The sequence below is a fragment of the Coregonus clupeaformis genome, unplaced genomic scaffold (genome assembly GCF_020615455.1).
Source record: "Coregonus clupeaformis isolate EN_2021a unplaced genomic scaffold, ASM2061545v1 scaf0123, whole genome shotgun sequence".
Classification (NCBI taxonomy): Eukaryota; Metazoa; Chordata; class Actinopteri; order Salmoniformes; family Salmonidae; genus Coregonus; species Coregonus clupeaformis.
Genome location: NW_025533578.1, coordinates 146,596 through 172,500, shown reverse-complemented (window position 1 = coordinate 172,500; position 25,905 = coordinate 146,596). Strand labels below are relative to the sequence as shown.

At 44.7% G+C, this 25,905-nt stretch overlaps 1 protein-coding gene across 1 annotated transcript in view; it reads right to left on the bottom strand.

The window, feature by feature from the left end:
* Positions 1 to 25,905, bottom strand: part of LOC121574709 (dedicator of cytokinesis protein 3) — a 345,949-nt gene that overhangs the window by 196,512 nt on the left and 123,532 nt on the right. Inside the window, exons 2-3 of the mRNA XM_045213536.1 lie at positions 21,207 to 21,290; positions 12,533 to 12,573 (exon numbers count right to left, since the gene is read on the bottom strand). Coding sequence (XP_045069471.1) covers positions 12,533 to 12,573; positions 21,207 to 21,290 — 125 coding nt within the window. The remainder of the gene's footprint in view (positions 1 to 12,532; positions 12,574 to 21,206; positions 21,291 to 25,905) is intronic.

Here is a 25,905-nt window from a genome sequence, read left to right as displayed (position 1 = left end):
CCGTTGAACAGCAATAGGAGAGTTCGGGAGGTAGTTTGGGGGCTGCTACAGCACTGGCGAGCAAGAGGCACGGCTTGCGTGTGCTAGCGGGCCGGGGCTAGCAGATGGATCTTCGTGGTCGACCACGTAACGGGTAGCCTGTTGAAACAACATCAGACGTATTTCGTCGGCAGACCAGTCGTGTTGGATCGGCGGGGCTCCGTGTCAACACTAGGAGGTCCCGTCCGGTTGACAGAGAGGTAGATAGCCCGGAGATGGGCTTGGCTCGAGGCTAGCTCAAGGGCTAACTGGTGCTTGCTAAGGGGGCAATGGTAATAGCCAACGACAACAGCCATTCGCGAGCTAGCTAGTTGCGATGATCCGCGCTAGGGTCCAGTGATTCCGGCAGAAAATCTGATTCTTAACTGACTTGCCTAGTTAAATAAAGGTTAAATAAAAAATAAAACATTAACTGACTGGCTGATTAACTGACTGTCTGGCTGACTGATTAACTGACCGGCTCTGCCACCAGCACTGTAGGTAGGAGGGATAGAGTGTGTAATACAACATGGCATTATAAAAACCCATTAATGAAACGCTGGAGAAGACGGTTTAGCCCAGAGGGAGAACGTTAGACACTGCCTCTCTGACAAAATAACCGTCTGATATCTCTCAAACAACCTACAAAAAGAGAGGGCTAAGAAGTAAAAATGTGAGTGTGAAGAAAAAAAGCTTGTTTGTGTCTGTAGATAGTACTAACCTCTATTCTGTCTTCTGTTGCAATCACACATCAGGAAGCCCCAACAGTACAAAGTCTGGAAAACCAAAACCTCTCATTCTGTAAAAGTTGAAATGGTCTGTTCTGGGTCTGGTCTGTTCTGGTCTGTTCTGTTATGTTCTGGTCTGTTATGGTCTGTTCTGGTCTGTTATGGTCTGTTCTGTTCTGGTCTGGTCTGGTCTGGTCTGGTCTGTTCTGGTCTGTTCTGGTCTGTTCTGTTCTGGTCTGGTCTGGTCTGGTCTGGTCTGGTCTGGTCTGTTCTGGTCTGTTCTGTTATGTTCTGGTCTGTTATGGTCTGTTCTGGTCTGTTCTGTTCTGGTCTGTTCTGTTCTGTTCTGGTCTGGTCTGGTCTGGTCTGGTCTGGTCTGTTCTGGTCTGTTCTGGTCTGTTCTGTTCTGTTATGTTCTGGTCTGTTATGGTCTGTTCTGTTCTGGTCTGGTCTGGTCTGGTCTGGTCTGTTCTGGTCTGTTCTGGTCTGTTCTGGTCTGGTCTGGTCTGGTCTGTTCTGGTCTGTTCTGGTCTGTTCTGGTCTGGTCTGGTCTGGTCTGTTCTGGTCTGTTCTGGTCTGGTCTGGTCTGGTCTGTTCTGGTCTGTTCTGGTCTGTTCTGTGGCATACTGCTGTGATTTCAAGCTGTCTGTTCCAGTGTGCCAGCTGGTACACTGCTCTGCCAGACACACACACCCCTGTGCCCGTGTGGGAACCATTAAAGGGATACTTTGGGATTTTGAGCATGCTAGCAGATACCCATAGACTTCCAGGCATTGTGCTAACGCTAGTTAGCATTGGCTTCCTGAAACTACCTCTAACGTCCTTCACACTGACACGGAGACATAAAAATGGAATCCACCAGTTCATCGACTCTGTGGAAGTAGATAAAGGACAACATCCCAAAGTATCCCTTTAAGTCACCATGTGGCAGCACATCAAAGAGCCATTCTGGAAATGACCATGGTTCCACCTTGTACTAGGACCAAGCCAGTGCGTGTTGTGACTCGGCCCTGCTAATCTGCTGTGGAAGGTGACTGCGCCGGCATGGTGTGTGTGTTTGTGTGTGTGTGTATGCTCAGTCAGAACAGGGCCCACACAGAATTGTGGCTGCCATGTCATTGATGCCCAGCGACAGAGCTGCTGGAATTACTATGAAGCCACTTAGCCAGCTACTGCCTAGCGCTTCTAGCACCTAGCACCTAGAGGTGTTAGCTTCATGCAGAAATACCTCCACTGTTAGCGCTTAGCAACGGTTAGCTTCATGAGCAAAAATGCAGGCTGCTTTTATCCCAAGCAACATCGAACAGGAATAGAACTTCACAATCCGTTGCAACCGTCATGCTCTACCAACCGCCATGCTCTACCAACCGCCATGCTCTTACCAACTCGCCATGCTCTACCAACCGCCATCTCTACCAACCGCCATGCTCTACCAACCGCCATTCTACCAACCGCCATGCTCTACCACCAACCAACCGCCATGCTCTACCAACCCCATGTTTCTACTAACTGAGCACAGGCCACAACACTAGTGGATTGGTGTACTGTTCTGCTCTGCTCTGTTCTGTTCTGCTCTGCTCTGTTCTGCCTGCTCTGTTCTGTTCTGCTCTGTTCTGCTCTGTTCTGCTCTGTTCTGCTGTTCTATAGGCTACACCCTTACTCCCTGCCTGCACTCTGATCTTTTTCACTCCCCTCCTCTCTACATTTTCTTCATCTGTTTCTGCTGCTATAGGCCACACACTAAAACTCCCCTGCCGACCTGGCATCTTTTCACTCCTCCTCTCTACATTTTCTTCATCTGTTTCTGCCGCTAAGGCCACTTTCTACCACTCTAAATTCCAAGCATCTGCCTCAACCCTAGGAAGCTCTTTTGCCACATTCTCCTCACTGCTGAATCCTCCCCCCCCCCTCCCCCTCTCTGTGGATGACTTTGCAACCACTTTGAAAAAAGGTTGACGACATCCGATCCTCGTTTGTTAAGTCTAATGACACTGCTGGTCCTGCTCACACTGCCCTACCCTATGCTTTGACTCCTCCCTCTCTCTCCAGATAAAATCTTGCGACTAGTGACCAGGCCGCCCAACAACCCTGCCCGTGACCCCATCCTCTCTCTTCCAGACCATCTCCGGTGACCTTCTCCCCCCTACCTCACCTCGCTGATCAACTCATCCTTGACCGCTGGCCATGTCCCTTCCGTCTTCAAGAGAGCGAGAGTTGCACCCCTTCTCAAAACCAACACTCGATCCCACTGATGTCAACAACCACAGACCAGTATCCCTTCTTTCTTTCTTTCCAAAACTATTGAGCGTGCTGCCTCTTAGCCAACTCTCTTGCTATCTCTCTCAGAATGACCTTCTTGATCCAAACCAGTCAGGTTTCAGGATTGGTCATTCAACTGAGACTGCGCTTCTCTGTGTCACGGAGGCTCTCCGCACTGCTAAAGCTAACTCTCTCTCCCTCTGCCTTGTCCTTCTAGACCTGTCTGCTGCCTTTGATACAGTGAACCATCAGATCCTCCTCTCCACCCTCTCCGAGCTGGGCATCTCCGGCGCGGCTCACTCTGATTGCGTCCTACCTGACCGGTCGCTCCTACCAAGTGGCGTGGGCGAGAAGCTGCCTCCCGCACCACGTGCTCTCACCACTGGTGTCCCCAGGCTCAGTTCTCAGGCCCTCTCCTATTCTCGCTACACCAAGTCACTTGGCTCTGTCATATCCTCATGGCCTCTCCTATCATTGCTACGCTGACGATACACAACTAATCTTCTCCTTTCCCCTTCTGATAACCAGGTGGCGAATCGCATCTCTGCATGTCTGGCCGACATATCAGTATGGATGACGGATCACCACCTCAAGCTGAACCCCCTGGCAAGACGGAGCTGCTCTTCCTCCCGGGAAGGACTGCCCGTTCCCATGATCTCGCCATCACGGTTGACAACTCCGTTGTGTCCTCCTCCCAGAGTGCGAAGAGCCTTGGCGTGACCCTGGACAACACCCTGTCGTTCTCCGCTAACATCAAGGCGGTGACCCGATCCTGCAGGTTCATGCTCTACAACATTCGAGAGTACGACCCTGCCTTACAAGGAAGCGGCACAGGTCCTAATCCAGGCACTTGTCATCTCCCGTCTGGATTACTGCAACTCTGCTGTTGGCTGGGCTCCTGCCTGTGCCATTAAACCCTCACAACTCATCCAGAATGCCGTAGCCCGTCTGGTGTTCAACCTTCCCAAGTTCTCTCACGTCACCCCCTCTTCCCGCACACTCCACTGGCTTCCAGTTGAAGCTCGCATCCGTTACAAGACCATGGTGCTTGCCTATGGAGCAGTGAGGGGAACGGCACCTCCGTACCTTCAGGCTCTGATCAGTCCCTACACCCAAACGAGGGCATTGCGTTCATCCACCTCTGGCCTGCTGGCTCCCTTCCTCTGCAAGCATAGTTCCCGCTCAGCCCAGTCAAAACTGTTCGCTGCTCTGGCACCCCAATGGTGGAACAAGCTCCTCACGACGCCAGGACAGGCGGAGTCACTCACCACCTTCCGGAGACATTTGAAACCCCACCTCTTTAAGGAACACCTGGGATAGGATAAAGTAATCCTTCACCCCCCCACCAAAAAGTATAATTGTAAAGTGGTTATCCCACTGGCTATAGGGTGAATGCACCAATTTGTAGTCGCTCTGGATAAGAGCGTCACTAAATGACGTAAATGTGCCCTTGAGCAAAGCACTTAACCCTAATTGCTCCTGTAAGTCGCTCTGGATAAGAGCGTCTGCTAAATGACTAAAATGTAAATGTAAATGTAAAAAAAGGATCCCAAAAAGGTTCTACCTGGAACCAAAAGGGTTCTACCTGGAACCAAAACGGTTCTTCAAAGGGTTATCTTATAGGGACAGCTGAATAACCCTTTTAGGTTCTAGATAGTTACTCATACATATAGTTTTGTCAATTTTCAATCCCTTTTGTGACATAACATGGGCACACATATATAACCTAATATAGCTTCTGGCTCATGTTGTGTACCTTTTGTAACATCACTGGATTACCAGCATTTACCAGAAATGTGCGATTTACAGTGTTAACTATCTACTGTGTTAACTATCTACAGTGTTAACTATCTACAGTGTTAACTATCTACAGTGTTAACTATCTACAGTGTTAACTATCTACTGTGTTAACTATCTACAGTGTTAACTATCTACTGTGTTAACTATCTACTGTGTCAGAATGGCAGAGATGCCTCAGAGATGTTTGAGTCAGAGAGAGATGGTTCGCACACAGATTATCTGTTTATACACACAGACAGACACAGACACACACACCACACATCTACGAGGTCAATCAAGATCTTCCTGACATGTCCTCATTTACAACATCTTTAGTGAAAACGCCTCCCTGTGCTCCTAATAGGAGGACTGACAGATAGGCTGGGATAATTCAAGGTCCTGGCGATTGGAGTGTAAACTCACAGCTCAGTAAAAAAGCTCCAGGGTGAGTTAACTAATGGGGACATGGCAGAGAGAGTTATGCCTCTCCTCCTCTCTCTCCCTCTCCTCCTCTCCTCTCCTCTCCTCTCCTCTCCTCTCCCTCTCCTCTCTCCTCTCCTCTCCCCTCTCCTCTCCTTTCCTCTCCTCCATCCTCTCTCCTCTCCCTCCATTCCTCTCCCTCTCCTCTCCTCCATTCCTCTCCTCTCCTCCATTCCCCTCCTCTCCTCCATTCCCCTCTCCTCATCCCCTCTCCTCTCCTCCATCCTCTTTCCTCCTCTCCTCTCCTCTCCTCTCGCCTGCCTCGTCTCGTCTCGTCTCAATCTCCCTCTCCCTCTCCTCTCCTCTCCTCTCCCTCCCTCCCATCCCCTTGCCCTCAGAACAGCCTCAGTTGCTCGGGGCATGGACTCTAAAAGGTGTTGAAAGCATTCCACAGGGATGCTGGCCCATGTTGACTCCAATGCTTCCCACAGTTGTGTGAAGTTGGCTGGATTTCCTTTGAGTGGTGGACAATTCTTGATACACACAGGAAACTGTTGAGTGTCAAAACCCAGCAGCGTTACAGTTCTGGACACAAACCGGTGCGCCTGGCACTTACTATCATACCCCTGTTCAAAGGCACTTAAATATTTTGTCTTGCCCATTCACCCTCTGAATGGAACACATGCACAATCCATGTCTCAATTGTCTCAAGGCTTAAAAATCCTTCTTTAACCTGTCTCCTCCCTTCATCTACACTGATTGAAGTGACTTTTACAGGTGACATCAATAGGGATCATAGCTTTCACCTGGATTCACCTGATCAGTCTATGTCATGGAAAGAGCAGGTGTTCCGAATGTTTTGTCCACTCAGTGTAGGTACAGTATATATGTATTAGACATGAGATGCAGAGGAAGTTCTTATGAAAGGTTTTTTTGTACAGTTAGAATGTATTGTTCATACAGTACAGGCTTTTAAAGAGGTCAAACAGTAAGCTAACAAAGGAAGTACCGGAATGGGGGTTAAATGATGGTGATTTATCTCTGTTGTCTAGACTAGACCGCGACTGTGTGTGCAAGTGTGTGTGTGTGTGTGTGTGTGTGTGTGTGTGTGTGTGTGTGTGTCTGTGCACGTGCGTGCAGTGCGTGTCTGTGTGTGTGTGTGTGTGTGTGTGTGTGTGTGTGTGTGTGCGTGTCTGTGTGTGTGTGTGTGTGTGTGCGTGCGTGTCTGTGTGTGTGTGTGTGTGTGTGTGTGTGTGTGTGTGCGTGCGTGTGTGTGTGTGTGTCTGTGCGGTACGTGCGTGCGTGCGTGTGTAGGTCCTTCCCTACCCCCCGTGACGTTCAGGTCCTACTGCCACCACGTTCAGGTCCTACCCTACCCATGCCCGAGACGCTCAGGTCCTACCTACCCCGTTCAGGTCCACCACCCACGTTCAGGTCCTTCCCTACCCATGCCCGAGACGTTCAGGTCCTACCTACCCACGTTCAGGTCCTACCCTACCCATGCCCGTGACGTTTCAGGTCCTACCTACCCACGCGTTCAGGTCCTTCCCCTACCCATGCCCGAGACGTTCAGGTCCTACCTACCCACGTTCAGGTCCTACCCTACCCATGCCCGTGACGTTCAGGTCCTACCTACCCACGTTCAGGTCCTTCCCTACCCATGCCCGTGACGTTCAGGTCCTACCTACCCACCCACGTTCAGGTTCCTTTCCTACCCACCCACGTTCAGGTCCTGCCCTACCCATGCCCGAGACGTTCAGGTCCTCCCTGCACTCTGTTCGTGGTGTTCTGAGTCTGAGTTTCCATAGCAACGGCTCCGCCTGGGCTGCTCTGCTCAATGAAAAGACACGAGAGAGCAGTTAGCTGTTAGCTACTTATCATCACTCTAAACTCCCGACAAAACTCAAGGAACATTATTATTTTCTGTCAAATAATCTTTCCTGCCTTGTATTTGACGAGGTTGAAGAACCTCTGACACCACGCTATGATCTCAGTCAGATATGACCGTACTGCGCAGCGGAGCACGACAAATGGCTCAGCTTCATTTTTGCGAACATTAAATGCATTATGAAATAATGAGATTAAAAAATTATCCGAGAGTTTTTATAGAAATTCCAAAGCCAAAAATAGTGAACATTCCATTGCCAAACATTGAAAAACATTCCATTGTCTCTGTCATAATAAAATGGGAAATTACTTTGAAATAATAAAATATTTTTAGTTGTGTATATTACTTAGTTTTATTTGATGACTTTATAATTTTTCATTCCTTAAAGTCATCATCTCATCTCTGCTCAGGCAGTAGCAGCCAGCCACCCAGTCAGCCAGCCAGCCACCCAGTCAGCCAGCCAGTCAGTCAGCCAGCCAGCCAGCCAGCCAGTCAGCCAGTCAGTCAGTCAGCCAGCCAGCCAGCCAGCCAGCCAGTCAGCCAGTCAGTCAGCCACCCAGTCAGTCAGCCAGCCAGCCAGCCAGCCAGTCAGCCAGCCAGCCAGCCAAACATCTAACGTTATCTCTTTTCTCCCCATACTGTACTGTCTTTAGTCATCCTATTTAGCTAGGCTAGCCTGCATAAGTATGCTGCAGAGCGCTCTAACAATCACTTTACTCGTTTTTCAAAGTAGATAGTAGATAGTAGACAAAAATACCTCATCCCTATTGTAAAATATGGTGGTGGATCTTTGATGTTATGGGGATATTTTGCTTCCATGAACTTTACCCAGTACCAGGACATTTTAGCCAAAACCCTGGTTGCCTCTGCCAGGAGGCCGACACTTGGTCACAAGTGGATCTTCCCGCAAGACAATAACCCTCAAGCACACACCAAAATCTACAATGGCCATCTCAGTCTCTGGACTTGAACCCCATTGAAAACCTGTGGTTTGAATTGAAGAGGGGGCAGTCCATAGGCACAGATGAAGGATATCAAGGATATGGAAAGATTCTGTATGGTCTAGGATCCCTCCAATGTGTTTTCCAAACTCATAAAACATTTGAGAAAAAAGGCTAACATCATTATCCTCCCAAGGGGGAGAGTATTGGAAAACAGGGGATCCAATAATTTTGACCCCTATCTTTTTTTTAGACGTTTTTTTTATTACTTGTTAAACAACATCTCTTTCTATGAGCAATTGTTATTAGTATTAGTAGATTTGGTAATCTTTATCAACGGTGTCAATCATTCCGGACCCTGCTGTATATAAAGAAGTTGTATAAAACATTAACCTTCTTTTCAACTGGAGCAGAAAAACGGTCACTCTGGAAGCCAAAACAATAGCTTTTTGTGTAACGCACAAGAATACCAGCGTGCTGGAGTACCTTTTTCAAATATTGAGGTTTTTTTTGCATTAAGGTGTGAGAACAATTAACCTTGTTCTGAACTGGACCAGATAAACTGTCCCTCTGGAATGAGAGCATTGGAGCAGGTAATTTACCTTGTTCTGAACTGGACCAGATAAACTGTCCCTCTGGAATGAGAGCATTGGAGCAGGTAATTTACCTTGTTCTGAACTGGACCAGATAAACTGTCCCTCTGGAATGAGAGCATTGGAGCAGGTAATTTACCTTGTTCTGAACTGGACCAGATAAACGGTCCCTCTGGAATGAGAGCATTGGAGCAGGTAATTTACCTTGTTCTGAACTGGACCAGATAAACTGTCCCTCTGGAATGAGAGCATTGGAGCAGGTAATTTACCTTGTTCTGAACTGGACCAGATAAACTGTCCCTCTGGAATGAGAGCATTGGAGCAGGTAATTTACCTTGTTCTGAACTGGACCAGATAAACTGTCCCTCTGGAATGAGAGCATTGGAGCAGGTAATTTACCTTGTTCTGAACTGGACCAGATAAACGGTCCCTCTGGAATGAGAGCATTGAGCAGGTAATTTACCTTGTTCTGAACTGGACCAGATAAACGGTCCCTCTGGAATGAGAGCATTGGAGCAGGTAATTTACCTTGTTCTGAACTGGACCAGATAAACTGTCCCTCTGGAATGAGAGCATTGGAGCAGGTCATTTACCTTGTTCTGAACTGGACCAGATAAACGGTCCCTCTGGAATGAGAGCATTGGAGCAGGTATTTACCTTGTTCTGAACTGGACCAGATAAACTGTCCCTCTGGAATGAGAGCATTGGAGCAGGTCATTTACCTTGTTCTGAACTGGACCAGATAAACGGTCCCTCTGGAATGAGAGCATTGGAGCAGGTAATTTACCTTGTTCTGAACTGGACCAGATAAACGGTCCCTCTGGAATGAGAGCATTGGAGCAGGTAATTTACCTTGTTCTGGAACTGGACCAGATAAACGGGTCCCTCTGGAATGAGAGCATTGGAGCAGGTAATTTACCTTGTTCTGAACTGGACCAGATAAACGGTCCCTCTGGAATGAGAGCATTGGAGCAGGTCATTTACCTTGTTCTGAACGACCAGATAAACGGTCCCTCTGGAATGAGAGCATTGGAGCAGGTAATTTACCTTGTTCTGAACTGGACCAGATAAACGGTCCCTCTGGAATGAGAGCATTGGAGCAGGTAATTTACCTTGTTCTGAACTGGACCAGATAAACGGTCCCTCTGGAATGAGAGCATTGGAGCAGGTAATTTACCTTGTTCTGAACTGGACCAGATAAACTGTCCCTCTGGAATGAGAGCATTGGAGCAGGTAATTTACCTTGTTCTGAACTGGACCAGATAAACGGTCCCTCTGGAATGAGAGCATTGGAGCAGGTAATTTACCTTGTTCTGAACTGGACCAGATAAACTGTCCCTCTGGAATGAGAGCATTGGAGCAGGTCATTTACCTTGTTCTGAACTGGACCAGATAAACGGTCCCTCTGGAATGAGAGCATTGGAGCAGGTCATTTACCTTGTTTCTGAACTGGACCAGATAAACGGTCCCTCTGGAATGAGAGCATTGGAGCAGGTCATTTACCTTGTTCTGAACTGGACCAGATAAACGGTCCCTCTGGAATGAGAGCATTGGAGCAGGTCATTTACCTTGTTCTGAACTGGACCAGATAAACGGTCCCTCTGGAATGAGAGCATTGGAGCAGGTAATTTACCTTGTTCTGAACTGGACCAGATAAACTGTCCCTCTGGAATGAGAGCATTGGAGCAGGTAATTTACCTTGTTCTGAACTGGACCAGATAAACGGTCCCTCTGGAATGAGAGCATTGGAGCAGGTAATTTACCTTGTTCTGAACTGGACCAGATAAACTGTCCCTCTGGAATGAGAGCATTGGAGCAGGTAATTTACCTTGTTCTGAACTGGACCAGATAAACGGTCCCTCTGGAATGAGAGCATTGGAGCAGGTAATTTACCTTGTTCTGAACTGGACCAGATAAACGGTCCCTCTGGAATGAGAGCATTGGAGCAGGTCATTTACCTTGTTCTGAACTGGACCAGATAAACGGTCCCTCTGGAATGAGAGCATTGGAGCAGGTCATTTCCTTGTTCTGAACTGGACCAGATAAACTGTCCCTCTGGAATGAGAGCATTGGAGCAGGTAATTTACCTTGTTCTGAACTGGACCAGATAAACGGTCCCTCTGGAATGAGAGCATTGGAGCAGGTCATTTACCTTGTTCTGAACTGGACCAGATAAACGGTCCCTCTGGAATGAGAGCATTGGAGCAGGTAATTTACCTTGTTCTGAACTGGACCAGATAAACGGTCCCTCTGGAATGAGAGCATTGGAGCAGGTAATTTACCTTGTTCTGAACTGGACCAGATAAACTGTCCCTCTGGAATGAGAGCATTGGAGCAGGTAATTTACCTTGTTCTGAACTGGACCAGATAAACTGTCCCTCTGGAATGAGAGCATTGGAGCAGGTCATTTACCTTGTTCTGAACTGGACCAGATAAACTGTCCCTCTGGAATGAGAGCATTGGAGCAGGTAATTTACCTTGTTCTGAACTGGACCAGATAAACGGTCCCTCTGGAATGAGAGCATTGGAGCAGGTAATTTACCTTGTTCTGAACTGGACCAGATAAACGGTCCCTCTGGAATGAGAGCATTGGAGCAGGTAATTTACCTTGTTCTGAACTGGACCAGATAAACGGTCCCTCTGGAATGAGAGCATTGGAGCAGGTAATTTACCTTGTTCTGAACTGGACCAGATAAACGGTCCCTCTGGAATGAGAGCATTGGAGCAGGTAATTTACCTTGTTCTGAACTGGACCAGATAAACGGTCCCTCTGGAATGAGAGCATTGGAGCAGGTAATTTACCTTGTTCTGAACTGGACCAGATAAACGGTCCCTCTGGAATGAGAGCATTGGAGCAGGTAATTTACCTTGTTCTGAACTGGACCAGATAAACGGTCCCTCTGGAATGAGAGCATTGGAGCAGGTAATTTACCTTGTTCTGAACTGGACCAGATAAACGGTCCCTCTGGAATGAGAGCATTGGAGCAGGTAATTTACCTTGTTCTGAACTGGACCAGATAAACGGTCCCTCTGGAATGAGAGCATTGGAGCAGGTAATTTACCTTGTTCTGAACTGGACCAGATAAACGGTCCCTCTGGAATGAGAGCATTGGAGCAGGTCATTTACCTTGTTCTGAACTGGACCAGATAAACGGTCCCTCTGGAATGAGAGCATTGGAGCAGGTCATTTACCTTGTTCTGAACTGGACCAGATAAACGGTCCCTCTGGAATGAGAGCATTGGAGCAGGTAATTTACCTTGTTCTGAACTGGACCAGATAAACTGTCCCTCTGGAATGAGAGCATTGGAGCAGGTAATTTACCTTGTTCTGAACTGGACCAGATAAACTGTCCCTCTGGAATGAGAGCATTGGAGCAGGTAATTTACCTTGTTCTGAACTGGACCAGATAAACTGTCCCTCTGGAATGAGAGCATTGGAGCAGGTAATTTACCTTGTTCTGAACTGGACCAGATAAACGGTCCCTCTGGAATGAGAGCATTGGAGCAGGTCATTTACCTTGTTCTGAACTGGACCAGATAAACGGTCCCTCTGGAATGAGACATTGGAGCAGGTAATTTACCTTGTTCTGAACTGGACCAGATAAACGGTCCCTCTGGAATGAGAGCATTGGAGCAGGTAATTTACCTTGTTCTGAACTGGACCAGATAAACGGTCCCTCTGGAATGAGAGCATTGGAGCAGGTAATTTACCTTGTTCTGAACTGGACCAGATAAACGGTCCCTCTGGAATGAGAGCATTGGAGCAGGTAATTTACCTTGTTCTGAACTGGACCAGATAAACTGTCCCTCTGGAATGAGAGCATTGGAGCAGGTCATTTACCTTGTTCTGAACTGGACCAGATAAACGGTCCCTCTGGAATGAGAGCATTGGAGCAGGTCATTTACCTTGATTGTGGGTTTCCTGATGGAGAATCCTCGGTACCATCCTGAAAAGAGGAAAAAAATAACAAAATCAATGTTTAGGAGAAACCTGAAAACACCACTGAAACACCACTGATCTCAACCTTAGACGACCCTCTGAAAACACCCCATTAAACAATATCAGAATCATCTTAATGTTCAGTTTTAGTGTGTCAGTGAGCAGGTTAGGTACGACTGATGCTCCCAGTACAAAGAGAGAAGTCCTCTGATAAAATCCCTAACGGCTATGCAACTCCAATCAGCATCAAACCGCTTGGTAGAATCTGAGACGTTTTGGACACCCAGTCTCAGCTTGATGGGAGCAGCTGGTGGATGTTTTGTATCAACTCACCCTGTTCCTGTACCTGTTCCTGTTCCTGTTCCTGTACCTGTTCCTGTTCCTGTTCCTGTACCTGTTCCTGTACCTGTTCCTGTTCCTGTACCTGTTCCTGTTCCTGTACCTGTACCTGTTCCTGTACCTGTTCATGTACCTGTTCCTGTTCCTGTTCCTGTACCTGTTCCTGTACCTGTTCCTGTACCTGTTCCTGTTCCTGTTCCTGTACCTGTTCCTGTACCTGTTCCTGTTCCTGTACCTGTTCCTGTACCTGTTCCTGTTCCTGTACCTGTTCCTGTTCCTGTTCCTGTTCCTGTACCTGTTCCTGTTCCTGTACCTGTTCCTGTACCTGTTCCTGTACCTGTTCCTGTTCCTGTACCTGTTCCTGTACCTGTTCCTGTACCTATTCCTGTTCCTGTACCTGTTCCTGTACCTGTTCCTGTACCTGTTCCTGTTCCTGTTCCTGTACCTGTTCCTGTTCCTGTACCTGTTCCTGTTCCTGTTCCTGTTCCTGGTCTAATGGATGTAGGCGTACATATTTTAGGTGAGGGAGCGCGCTTTTTGGTTTTTATGACGTCATCATTTCCTCAATCAAAGTTTGTACCGACAGATGAAGCCAATTGAATATTCTATCTTTATAGAATATGCATATAGTGCATCCTCCAATTGCAACGTCTGCCTATGCCCATACCAAAAAAGGCTACCTCATTTCCAAATAGGCCATCATCATCACTGTCAATCGTGAATTATATTTCTTCAAGTTTTACCTGTGACACGTCCAAACTGCATCATCATTAATCTCAATCAGTTTCATGGGAATATGCATTTACAGTGCCTTGTAAAAGTATTCATCCCCCTTGGCGTTTTTCCTATTTTGTTGCATTACAACCTGTAATTTAAATGGATTTTTATTTGGATTTCATGTAATGGACACACACAAAATAGTCCAAATTGGTGAAGTGAAATGAAAAAAAATAACTTGTTTCAAAAAATTCAAAAAAATTAATAACGGAAAAGTGGTGCGTGCATATGTATTCACCCCCTTTGCCCCTAAATACCTTCAGAAGTCACATAATTTGTTAAATAAAGTCCACTTGTGTGCAATCTAAGTGTCACATGATCTGTCACATGATCTCAGTATATATACACCTGTTCTGAAAGGCCCCAGAGTCTGCACACCACTAAGCAAGGGGCACCACCAAGCAAGCGGCACCATGAAGACCAAGGAGCTCTCCAAACAGGTCAGGGACAAAGTTGTGGAGAAGTACAGATCAGGGTTGGGTTATAAAAAAATATCCGAAACTTTAAATATCCCACAGAGCACCATTAAATCCATTATTAAAAAATGGAAAGAATATGGCACCACAACAAACCTGCCATGAGAGGGCTGCCCATCAAAACTAACGGACCAGGCAAGGAGGGCATTAATCAGAGAGGCAACAAAGAGACCAAAGATAACCCTGAAGGAGTTGCAAAGCTCCACAGCGGAGATTGGAGTATCTGTCTATAGGACCACTTTAAGCCATACACTCCACAGAGCTGGGCTTTACAGAAGAGTGTCCAGAAAAAAGCTATTGCTTAAAGAAAAAAATAAGCAAACACGTTTGGTGTTCACCAAAAGGCATGTGGGAGACCCCCCAAACATATGGAAGAAGGTACTCTGGTCAGATGAGACTAAAATTTAGCTTTTTGGCCATCAAGGAAAACGCTATGTCTGGCGCAAACCCAACACCTCTCATCACCCCGAGAACACCATCCCGACAGTGAAGCATGGTGGTGGCAGCATCATGCTGTAGGGATGTTTTTCATCGGCAGGGACTGGGAAACTGGTCAGAATGGAAGGAATAATGGATGGCGCTAAATACAGGGAAATTCTTGAGGGAAACCTGTTTCAGTCTTCCAGAGATTTGAGACTGGGACGGAGGTTCACCTTCCAGCAGGACAATGACCCTAAGCATACTGCTAAAGCAACACTCAAGTGGTTTAAGGGGAAACATTTAAATGTCTTGGAATGGCCTAGTCAAAGCCCAGACCTCAATCCAATTGAGAATCTGTGGTATGACTTAAAGATTGCTGTACACCAGCGGAACCCATCCAACTTGAAGGAGCTGGAGCAGTTTTGCCTTGAAGAATGGGCAAAAATCCCAGTGGCTAGATGTGCCAAGCTTATAGAGACATACCCCAAGAGACTTGCAGCTGTAATTGCTGCAAAAGGTGGCTCTACAAAGTATTGACTTTGGGGGGGTGAATAGTTATGCACGCTCAAGTTTTCAGTTTTTTTTTGTGTTATTTCTTGTTTGTTTCACAAGAAAAAATATTTTGCATCTTCAAAGTGGTAGGCATGTTGTGTAAATCAAATGATACAAACTCCCATAAAATCCATTTTAATTCCAGGTTGTAAGGCAACAAAATAGGAAAAATGCCAAGGGGGGGTGAATACTTTCGCAAGCCACTGTAGATCTTCTTGAATTACTGTTTAGTGTGCGAATTAAGACCAGATAGTGTTAACACATTATTAGCCTTTCTCGTATTTTGTCTTAATCAAAGCATACAGTGCATTCGGAAAGTATTCAGACCGCTTCACTTTTTCCACAGTTTGTTACGTTACAGCCTTATTCGAAAATTGATTAAATTGTTTTTTTCCATCATCAATCTACACACAATAACCCATAATGACAAAGCAAAAACAGGTTTTTAGAAATGTTTGCAAATTTATAATAAAATAATGGAAATATCACATTATATCCTGCCTAGTGGCTCTGTTGAGTTTTGGCACATTACATTTTTTTGGGGACTATTCAGCTTCAGCTAACCCTCCTGTAGCTTACATAATGTATCATAAATACACTTTGATTTGATTAGTTTGAATACATGGCTACAATATACCCTATTACAGAATAAAATAAAACAGAGAGGTTGTCACGGATTCAGCCGAGGCTGCCCCTCCTCCTTGCTCGGGCAGGCTTCGGCGTTCGTCGTCACCGGAGTACTAGCTGCTACCGATCCATGTATCTATGTTCGACTTGTTCTGTCTTTATTGGTCACACCTGTTTCCCATTATGTAGTTATGTCTTCCCTATTTAACCCTCTGTCTCACACTGTGTGTTGTGTGTGTTTGTTCATGTTTCGGCTGTCATTAGTGTGCGGGTTTGTTCCCTCCCATGCGTGGAGGTTGTTGTTCTTTCTTTTACCTTTGAGTAAAGTACGCCTTCTGATTAGCTCTGTGTCCTGCGCCTGACTTCGCCTACCGCATTACACTGACGCCTTGACAGAGGTGAACTATCAATTCAGATAATTTATTCGCATAGATAAAACACACTATCAAATCAATTGACCAAGTAGTGAACATAAATCATTACTACTTAGAATTGCAGGAAATTGTGTTGTATTCATCTCAATAAGCTATAACCTAAATGCATTTTTAAACCCCAACTTGGCCCAATTCACATTTCGAATTGCCCAACCTGACATACCAAGCTAGAAAGGGCCCTGCGTCTCAAACAATACCCAAATATAATAAATAAATAAAATATAAATAATATGCCAAGCAGGGCTACAGCAACATCCATAGAGGGTCAGGCTCCTTGGGCTTCGCGGTGGCCTATCTGGTTTGGGTGTCCTCCGCAGAACGGTTTCAACCGTAACCAAGTGGTGGTCAAATATCGCTCTGGGTTCCACTGCGCAAGCGGGGGTCCGTGGAGTTTTACTAACATCAAGACAAACGCACAGTGAATTTTGGTTTGTCATTCTAGCGTTTTTCATGGAATTTTTGTGGTCATTAAATAGAATTTATTTAGAATTGATCCAAATTAATTTTCCAGAAGGTTTTACCACCTCTGTGAAATAAGTGAGGGAACGCCGCTTCTCCATGTTCAGGCAGCACTAGGGTCAATCAGTCCAAGGGTTCATTCCTATTGTAAGCATCATGTAGGAATGATCCTCCATTACATGTCAATCGGATAGTAAGCCTGTTTCACACGAGACCTGGTTCAAATACTGAATGGTAATAACTATATTGCCTGCACAGCAAATCCTCCACTGTTAATCTTATTTTTATTTTTATTTTTGTTTTATATGAACAATGAGAGTGTTAAATCAACATTGAAAGTGTGGAGTCTGTGGACCCATATACACACCGGAACAGTGTTAAATGAACACACTGCTTTAGTGTAAAGCCTTATTCAAATATTTCCCAGAGTGCTTTGCCTTTTGAGTAAATTATAGAGTTACCACAAATTTTCTAGTGACAGAGACATAGTTGTTGCATTCATAAATTATTCGGTCCTATGGACTTTAACCAAGATCCTAAGTGAATATGTTATCGTATAAAAAAAATATATATATATACTCCTGAGTGGTCAGTGGTCTAAGGCACTGCATCGCAGTGCTAACTGTGCCACTAGAGATCCTGGTTCGAATCCAGGCTCTGTCGCAGCTGGCCGCGACCGGGAGACTCATGGGCGGCGCACAATTGGCCCAGCGTCGTCCAGGGTAGGGGAGGGAATGGCCGGCAGGGATGTAGCTCAGTTGATAGAGCATGGCGTTTGCAATGCCAGGGTTGTGGGTTCGATTCCCACGGGGGGCCAGTATAAAAAAATATGTATTCACTAACTGTAAGTCGCTCTGGATAAGAGCGTCTGCTAAATGACAATAAAATAATGATAATATATCTTTAACACAATACCATGCGGATTTCATAAGGCCTTATTCTGAGGGCCTAGTTTGACCTTTTATACAGCGGCCTGAAACTCATACACATCCCTTTGGACCAAAACCACGCCCATCATTATCATATTTCCCAGCATGCTCTATAGCAGGTAGATTTTTTTATTTATTGTTCGTTTCAATATCTGTTTGTGTATATTGATTGATTGATTCATCATATGCTACTCAAAGATAAATAACATACATTTTTCTTAACTAATCAAAATCAGTTAGTTACATTTTTTTGCACCTGTTACTAAAAATGTGGTTCCAGTTTAAATGCCTTAGGACAGGGGTCAGCGACCCTGCGGGCCAAAACCGGAGAGATTTTTCTGGCTGTTTTTGAGACGTTTTTTAAAAATATTTTTCATAATCGGATAGGCTCATTCTCGCAAGATGACAGAATCAGGATTTTCCATACTTTGAACAGGCCTTGCCATCTACTGGACAGGTTGTGGTGTTACTTCTACACTGTCATAGGGAAACAGAGATGAGAGAACTACGTGAATAAAGGTTCCTTTTAAAAAAATAATAGAGCCTGTGTATCACTTATAAGTAAGTAGATGCATTTATTTGACACTTCTCCATATAACAACTGACCACACACCTATACTGCAGTCAATTTAACATAATCAACCCTTGGTTTTCAGATGTAAAAACGTTTCTTAAACCTCCTCACCTTAGTTCCATTGCCATTTCTTGGTAGTTGTGCATTTCACCTGTCTAAATCCACCCTGAATCCACCCTTCTAGTGGGATTAAGATAATCCTGGTGTTTGGCATCAAAACTATCCTAATCAGTCCCTTTGAGATTTCAAAAACGCAAAAAAAACAAATACAATCCTGATTAATGGTCAGATTGGATTACCAAATCCTTATCCCTATCCGGAGGATCAGAATACATTTTATTTTTTATTTTTGAAAACCCCAATTATAACATTTAATCCTATCAGATTGCCGAAATCCGATCAGATAACTTTTGAAAAACTGGGCCCAAGAATTCAGCTAGAAAAGAATTTTTTTTTTAGAATTTTTAGAATTTTTTTAATTTAGGAAATCTGTTCCCAAGTATTCCCACAAATAAATAAAGAAACTGGAGACATCTGTGGCATTGTGTTGTGTGACAAAACTGCACATTTTAGAGTGGCCTTTTATTGTCCCCAGCACAAGGTGCACCTGTGTATTGATCATGCTGTTTAATCAGCTTCTTGATATGAATGGATTATCTTGGCAAAGGAGAAATGCTCACTAACAGGGATGTAAACAAATTTGTGCACAAAATTTGAGTGAAAGAAGCTTTTTGTGCATATGGAACATTTCTGCGTGTGAACAACAGGCACAACACCAATGTACTTTTCATCAAAGTTGCCAAAATGCCATGTGCATCCACTTAAATCAGCGCATCCTTAACAACCATTACGAAACTTCTATTTGATCAAATAAGCCTCACGTAGCAAATTAGCAACGCATTCTTTGGTTGACCAAATCCGAGACTCTCTTATTGACCTCCACACAAAAATTCCTCACTTCGTGGACTTATTTTCGTGGACACTCTCGCATCGCCTCTTCCTCTCTGTTATTAGTGACCAACAACAGCAGAGACAGGCTCTGTGAAAACCAGATGATAATAGTGGTGGTCATCCTGTCCCATTGAACTCTATATCCCTATAGCGCATTACGTTTGACCAGAGCCATGGAAAAGGCCAACGAGGCTTCTTCTTCTTCTTACAGCAGTAAGTCTAGTGTGTGTGTGTGTGTGTGTGTGTGTGTGTGTGTGTGTGTGTGTGTGTGTGTGTTTGTGTCTTTAGATCAAGCTGTAAAGATATAGGGGGGTTGTGGAGGAGACCTCTGCATACTTGGTGGTGAGAAGTATACATTAAAAGCAGACTCCCCGTAGACGTATTTTGAATTCCAAATGGACTCCTAGGTCCCCATAGCTCCTAACCCCTACTCCCTAGCTTTAGGTTAACCCCTAACCCCTACTCCCTAGCTTTAGGTTAACCCCTAACCCCTACTCCCTAGCTTTAGGTTAACCCCTAACCCCTACTCCCTAGCTTTAGGTTAACCCCTAACCCCTACTCCCTAGCTTTAGGTTAACCCCTAACCCCTACTCCCTAGCTTTAGGTTAACCCCTAACCCCTACTCCCTAGCTTTAGGTTAACCCCTAACCCATACTCCCTAGCTTTAGGTTAACCCCTAACCCCTACTCCCTAGCTTTAGGTTAACCCCTAACCCTACTCCCTAGCTTTAGGTTAACCCCTAACCCCTACTCCCTAGCTTTAGGTTAACCCCTAACCCCTACTCCCTAGCTTTAGGTTAACCCCTAACCCCTACTCCCTAGCTTTAGGTTAACCCCTAACCCCTACTCCCTAGCTTTAGGTTAACCCCTAACCCTACTCCCTAGCTTTAGGTTAACCCCCAACCCCTACTCCCTAGCTTTAGGTTAACCCCTAACCCCTACTCCCTAGCTTTAGGTTAACCCCTAACCCATACTCCCTAGCTTTAGGTTAACCCCTAACCCCTACTCCCTAGCTTTAGGTTAACCCCTAACCCCTACTCCCTAGCTTTAGGTTAACCCCTAACCCCTACTCCCTAGCTTTAGGTTAACCCCCTAACCCCTACTCCCTAGCTTTAGGTTAACCCCTAACCCCTACTCCCTAGCTTTAGGTTAACCCTAACCCCTACTCCCTAGCTTTAGGTTAACCCAACCCTACTCCCTAGCTTTAGGTTAACCCCTAACCCCTACTCCCTAGCTTTAGGTTAACCCCTAACCCCTACTCCCTAGCTTTAGGTTAACCCCTAACCCTACTCCCTAGCTTTAGGTTAACCCCTAACCCCTACTCCCTAGCTTTAGGTTAACCCCTAACCCCTACTCCCTAGCTTTAGGTTAACCCCTAACCCCTACTCCCTAGCTTTAGGTTAACCCCTAACCCTATAGGCACTCCTGTGAATCATTGAATAGCAGACGTGTAAGCAATATGGTGGAAATTCCAGAAGGTGATGCAAAGTGGAGCAATTAACAGACGTATTTTGAATTCCAAATTGACTGTGTGTTGCTGCTGCCGATTCTGCTCTGACTTGAGGTTCAATGACACTCTTTGGCCCTGCGGTTCTACGCGGTTCCATAGCTGAGAGATCCATTACATCAACAGGGCTGTGAAGTCACAGGCAGGTAGCTCAGGATTCACTTCAAAATTGGACGTCCATCCATGTCCCGAGGATGTCGGGAGATACCTTCAAAACCGGCCACTAGGGGGCAATGGTGAGCGCTATTACCATCAAGAAGGCCTGGGTGTTGGGGACAGGGATGGCGGAAGGGCGGAAGCCGCGAGCTCCGGTTCTGAGGGTCACCTGTTCAATCTCAGTGATAGACACTTTTTTTTTTTACTCGAAAAAATCGATGGGTGCACTGAACTACTCTCTCACACACACACACACACACACACACACACACACACACACACACACACACACACACACACACACACACACACACACAGGTAATAGAGACCTCTGCTTCTCTCATTCTGTGACTGTAGAGAGAAACTAAGGTACTGTAAACCTACCTAGCAGGAAGTAGATATGTACAGATGTTATTGTGTATTGTTAGAGTGTAACTCACCTAGACATTTCTCCAGTATCTGGACAGTCTCTCCTATCTCCAGAGCCAGACCGTGGGTCACCGTCCCTCTGAATGTACAGATCACTGTGGGAAAGAAAAGAAAGAGAGAGAGAGAGAGAGAGAGAGAGGTAGAGAGAGAGAGAGAGAGAGAGAGAGAGACAGGGAGAGAGAGAGAGAGAGAGAGAGAGAGAGAGAGAGAGAGAGAGAGAGTAGAGAGAGAGAGAGAGAGAGAGAGAGAGAGAGAGAGAGAGAGAGAGAGAGAGAGAGAGAGAGAGAGAGAGAGAGAGAGAGAGAGAGAGAGAGAGAGAGAGAGAGAGAGAGAGAGAGAGAGAGAGAGAGAGAGAGAGAGAGAGGAAGGAAGGAAGAGAGAGATAGAAGGAAGAGAGAGAGAGAGAGAGGGAAGAGGAAGAGAGAGAGAGAGAGAGAGAGAGAGAGAGAGAGAGAGAGAGAGAGAGAGAGAGAGAGAGAGAGAGAGAGAGAGCGAGAGAGGAAGGAAGAGAGAGAGAGAGGAAGGAAGAGAGAGAGAGAGAGGAAGGAAGAGAGAGAGAGAGAGAAGAGAGAGAGAGAGAGAGAGAGAGAGAGAGAGAGAGGAAGGAAGAGAGAGAGAGAGAGAGAGAGAGGAAGGAAGAGTTCTCAGTAAGCAGACAAACACATGTACACTCTTAGAAAAAAAAGTTCCAAAAGGGTTCTTCCGCTGTAGCCATAGGAGAACCATTTTTGGTTCCAGGTAGAACCCTTTCCACAGAGGGTTCTACATGGAACCAAAAAGGGTTATTCAAAGGGTTCTTCTATGGTGACAGCCGAAGAACCCTTTTAGGTTCTAGATAGCACCTTTTTTTCTAAGTGTACCAACCAAAGGAAGAGTTGCACACTATATTTAAATTCTGCACTTTAGTTGCCCAAACAGAAAAAAAAACTATTGACCCTATCTTCACAGTAAGTGTAAAGGTTTGATAGCTCTGTGTGGTAGGGCATGTGAGTGTGACACTGGCACTCTGCTAACCTGTCATACAGTACCCCATAGGACAAAACAACACTTTACTGTCACAGTCACAAACAGGTTGTCACATTCTCTCTCTCTCTCCCCCCCTATCTCCCTGTCTATTTCTCTCTGCTCTCCTACATGTGTGATGTAAAATGGTGAAAGGCCTTAAAATAAAATATTTCAGGGGCATCAAAACATCTGCTGCAAGACTGCAATACAACACACGATACAACCTGCAGTACTAAGAATCCCAGTATGGATTATTCTGTGTCCCATGCCATGAAGTGAGCAGCAACATGTCTTTCTGTGAGGCATTTATTCAGTTCAATTTGGCATACTTAGTGGATGTTAGAGCGTACAGTGACCCCTTGTTGAGTTAGCCCTGCTTTTATAGACAATAGAAACTAAAGCAAGGTTTGGGATTCAGCCCTGGAGCCCGACACTGCCCTCCTTCATCTGTCAATTTTCAAAGTAAAACATAAAATAATCTGCACTCAGAACAAATAATTTACGAACACTAAAATTTGAGAACTCAAATGAACACTAAAATGTGATACCCTCTCAGGAATAGTAATTTTGATTAAGTTAAAGGAACACTAGGTCTGTGGCCCTGTGCTTCTCACCACCGTATAGTACAGCAACTGAATATGCTAATAACACTGAACACATAATAACACATGTATTTATGTATCTCTCTCTCTCTCTCTCTACTCTCTCTCCAGTCTCTCTCTGCTCTCTCTCTCTCTCTCTCTTTCTCTCTTTCTCTCTCATAGTAACACATTTATTGTGTTTATAAGGCAGAGACCCAGCCTGCGTCACTCTCTCTCTCTCTCTCTCTCTCTCTCTCTCTCTATCTCTCTCACTCTCTCTCTCTCTCTCTCTCTCTCTCTCTCTCTCTCTCTCTCTCTCTCTCTCTCTCTCTCTCTCTCTCTCTCTCTCTCTCTCTCTCTCTCTCTCTCTCTCTCTCTCTCTCATAAACCAGGTTTCCATCCAACCTTTTTAATGTCAGAAACGAAATGTCATGACAGGCCTGATGGAAACAGAAAATGTTTCTTAAACTTTCCAAATGTCGACAAAACAAAATACGCTAGACAAGGTGGGATTTTTTTTGTGTCGGTAAAAATTAATAATGCGAGAAATGCCGGTGAAACGCTTTTATGCGCAAATATTTATACAATCACCATCATATCAAAGTAAACTTGGGAGTCACGTGATGATATGGTGTGTGGTCCTCCCACTACGACTCGTCAGGAAAGCATACAGTTTATTAGGCTACAGATGAAATAAGTTATGATGAACTTCACAGGGTGGTGAAAGTGCACGGTGATGAGCTTAATGCTCCTTTCCAATAAATATCCAGGGTCTTATTCTGGTGACATGATAATAGATGATTGGTTGCCATTCCATAATAATAATCATATTTCCATTAAAAATTAGCATATTGTTTTTATGCTGATTTTAGAATATTTGCATGAAAATCTGTCGCCAACTGGATGGAAACCTAGCTAGAGTAACACATGTATAACATGTAAATAAAGGCAGAGACCTGGCCCCGCGTTCTCGCTCTCTCTGCTTCAATGGCTGCCTCTCTGTCTTTCATAAAGCTTCAGGGTAAACCCAGTACTGGAAAGTGGGCCAGCCGTCTCCTCTAACGATGATTCTGGTATATTATAGGATTAGTAGACTGATACAGACATAGCAACAAACAGCAGGAATGGATGGAATCCGTTAGAATATAGAACAGCTGCCAAGCTTTGTTAATGTCATGTGAATCTATTTGTGTAACTGTAACGTGTTTATATTAGTTATGTTGTATTATATTATATTATGCTATGTTTGTTATGTTTTATTAAGTACTTTATTTTATTTATTTTTTGAGTTCGCTAAATGGACTCTCCTGCTAATATAAAAGATACCTACAGTGCATTCAGAAAGTATTAACACCCCATTACCTTTTTCCACATTTTGATGTGTTACAGCCTGAATTTAAAATTGATTATATGTATATTATTTGTCACTGGCCTACACACAACACACCATAACGTAAAAGTGGAATCGTGTTTTGTTACAAATTAATTACAAATGAAAAGCTGAAATGTCTTCAGTCAATAAGTATTCGACCCCTTTGTTATGGCAAGCCTAAATAAGTTCAGGAGTACAGAGTTGCTTAACAAGTCACATAATAATTTGCATGGACTCACTCTGTGTGCAATAATAGTGTTTAACATGCTTTTTTGAATGACTACCTCATCTCTGTACCCCACACACACAATTATCTGTAAGGTCCCTCAGTCGAGCTGTGAATTTCAAACACAGACTCAACCACAAAGATGAGGGAGGTATTCCAATGCCTCGCAAAGAAGGGCAACTATTAGTAGATGGGTAAAAATGTAAAAAGCAGACATTGACTATCCTTTTGAGCATGGTGAAGTTATTAATTACACTTTTGATGGTGTATCAATACACCTAGTCACTACAAAGATACAGGCGCCCTTCCTAACTCAGTTGCCGGAGAGGAAGGAAACTGCTCAGGGATTTCACCATGAGATCAATGGTGACTTTAAAATAGGAGAAAACTGAAGATGGATCAACAACATTGTAGCTATTTCACAATACTAACCTAATTGACAGAGTGAAAAGAAGGAAGCCTGTAGAGAATAAAATATTCCAAAACATACATCCTGTTTGCAACAAGGAACTAAAGTAATACTGCAAAACATGTAGCAAAGCAATTAACTTTTTGTCCTGAACACAAAGTGTTATGTTTGGGGCAAATCCAATACAACACATTACTGAGTACCAGTCTCCATATTTTCAAGCATAGTGGTGGCTGCATCATGTTATGGGTATGCTTGTCATCGTTAAGGAGTGGGGAGTTTTTCAGAAGGGAGCTAAGCACAGGCAAAATCCTAGGGGAAAACCTGGTTCAGTCTGCTTTCCACCAGACACTTAATTCAAAATCAAATCAAATCAAATTGTATTTGTCATATGCGCCGAATACAACATTCAAAATCAAATCAAATCAAATTGTATTTGTCATATGCGCCGAATACAACAGGTGAAATACAGTGAAATGCTTCCTTACAATGCAGTTTTAAGAAAAATAAGTGTTGAGTAAAAAATGGAAAAGTAAAAAATAAAATAACAAAAAATATAATTAACAAATAATTTAAGAGCAGCAGTAAAATAAAATAACAGTAGGGAGGCTATATATATATATATATTAGTTTTTGTCATTTAGCAGACGCTCTTATCCAGAGCGACTTACATACATTATTATTATTATTTTTTAAATATTTTTTTTTATACTGGCCCCCCGTGGGAATTGAACCCACAACCCTTGCGTTGCAAACGCCATGCTCTACCAACTGAGCTACATCCCTGCCGGCCATTCCCTCCCATACCCTGGACGACGCTGGGCCAATTGTGCGCCGCCCCATGGGTCTCCCGGTCGCGGCCGGCTACGACAGAGCCTGGATACAGGGGTACCGGTACAGAGTCAATGTGCGGGGGCACAGGTTAGTCAAGGTAATTAAGGTAATATGTACATGTAGGTAGAGTTAAAGTGACTATGCATAGATAATAAACAGAGAGTAGCAGCAGCGTAAAGGGGGGGTGGGGGGGGCGTACAATGCAAATAGTCCGATAGCCATTTCATTAGCTGTTCAGGAGTCTTATGGATTGGGGGTAGAAGCTGTTAAGAAGCCTTTTGGA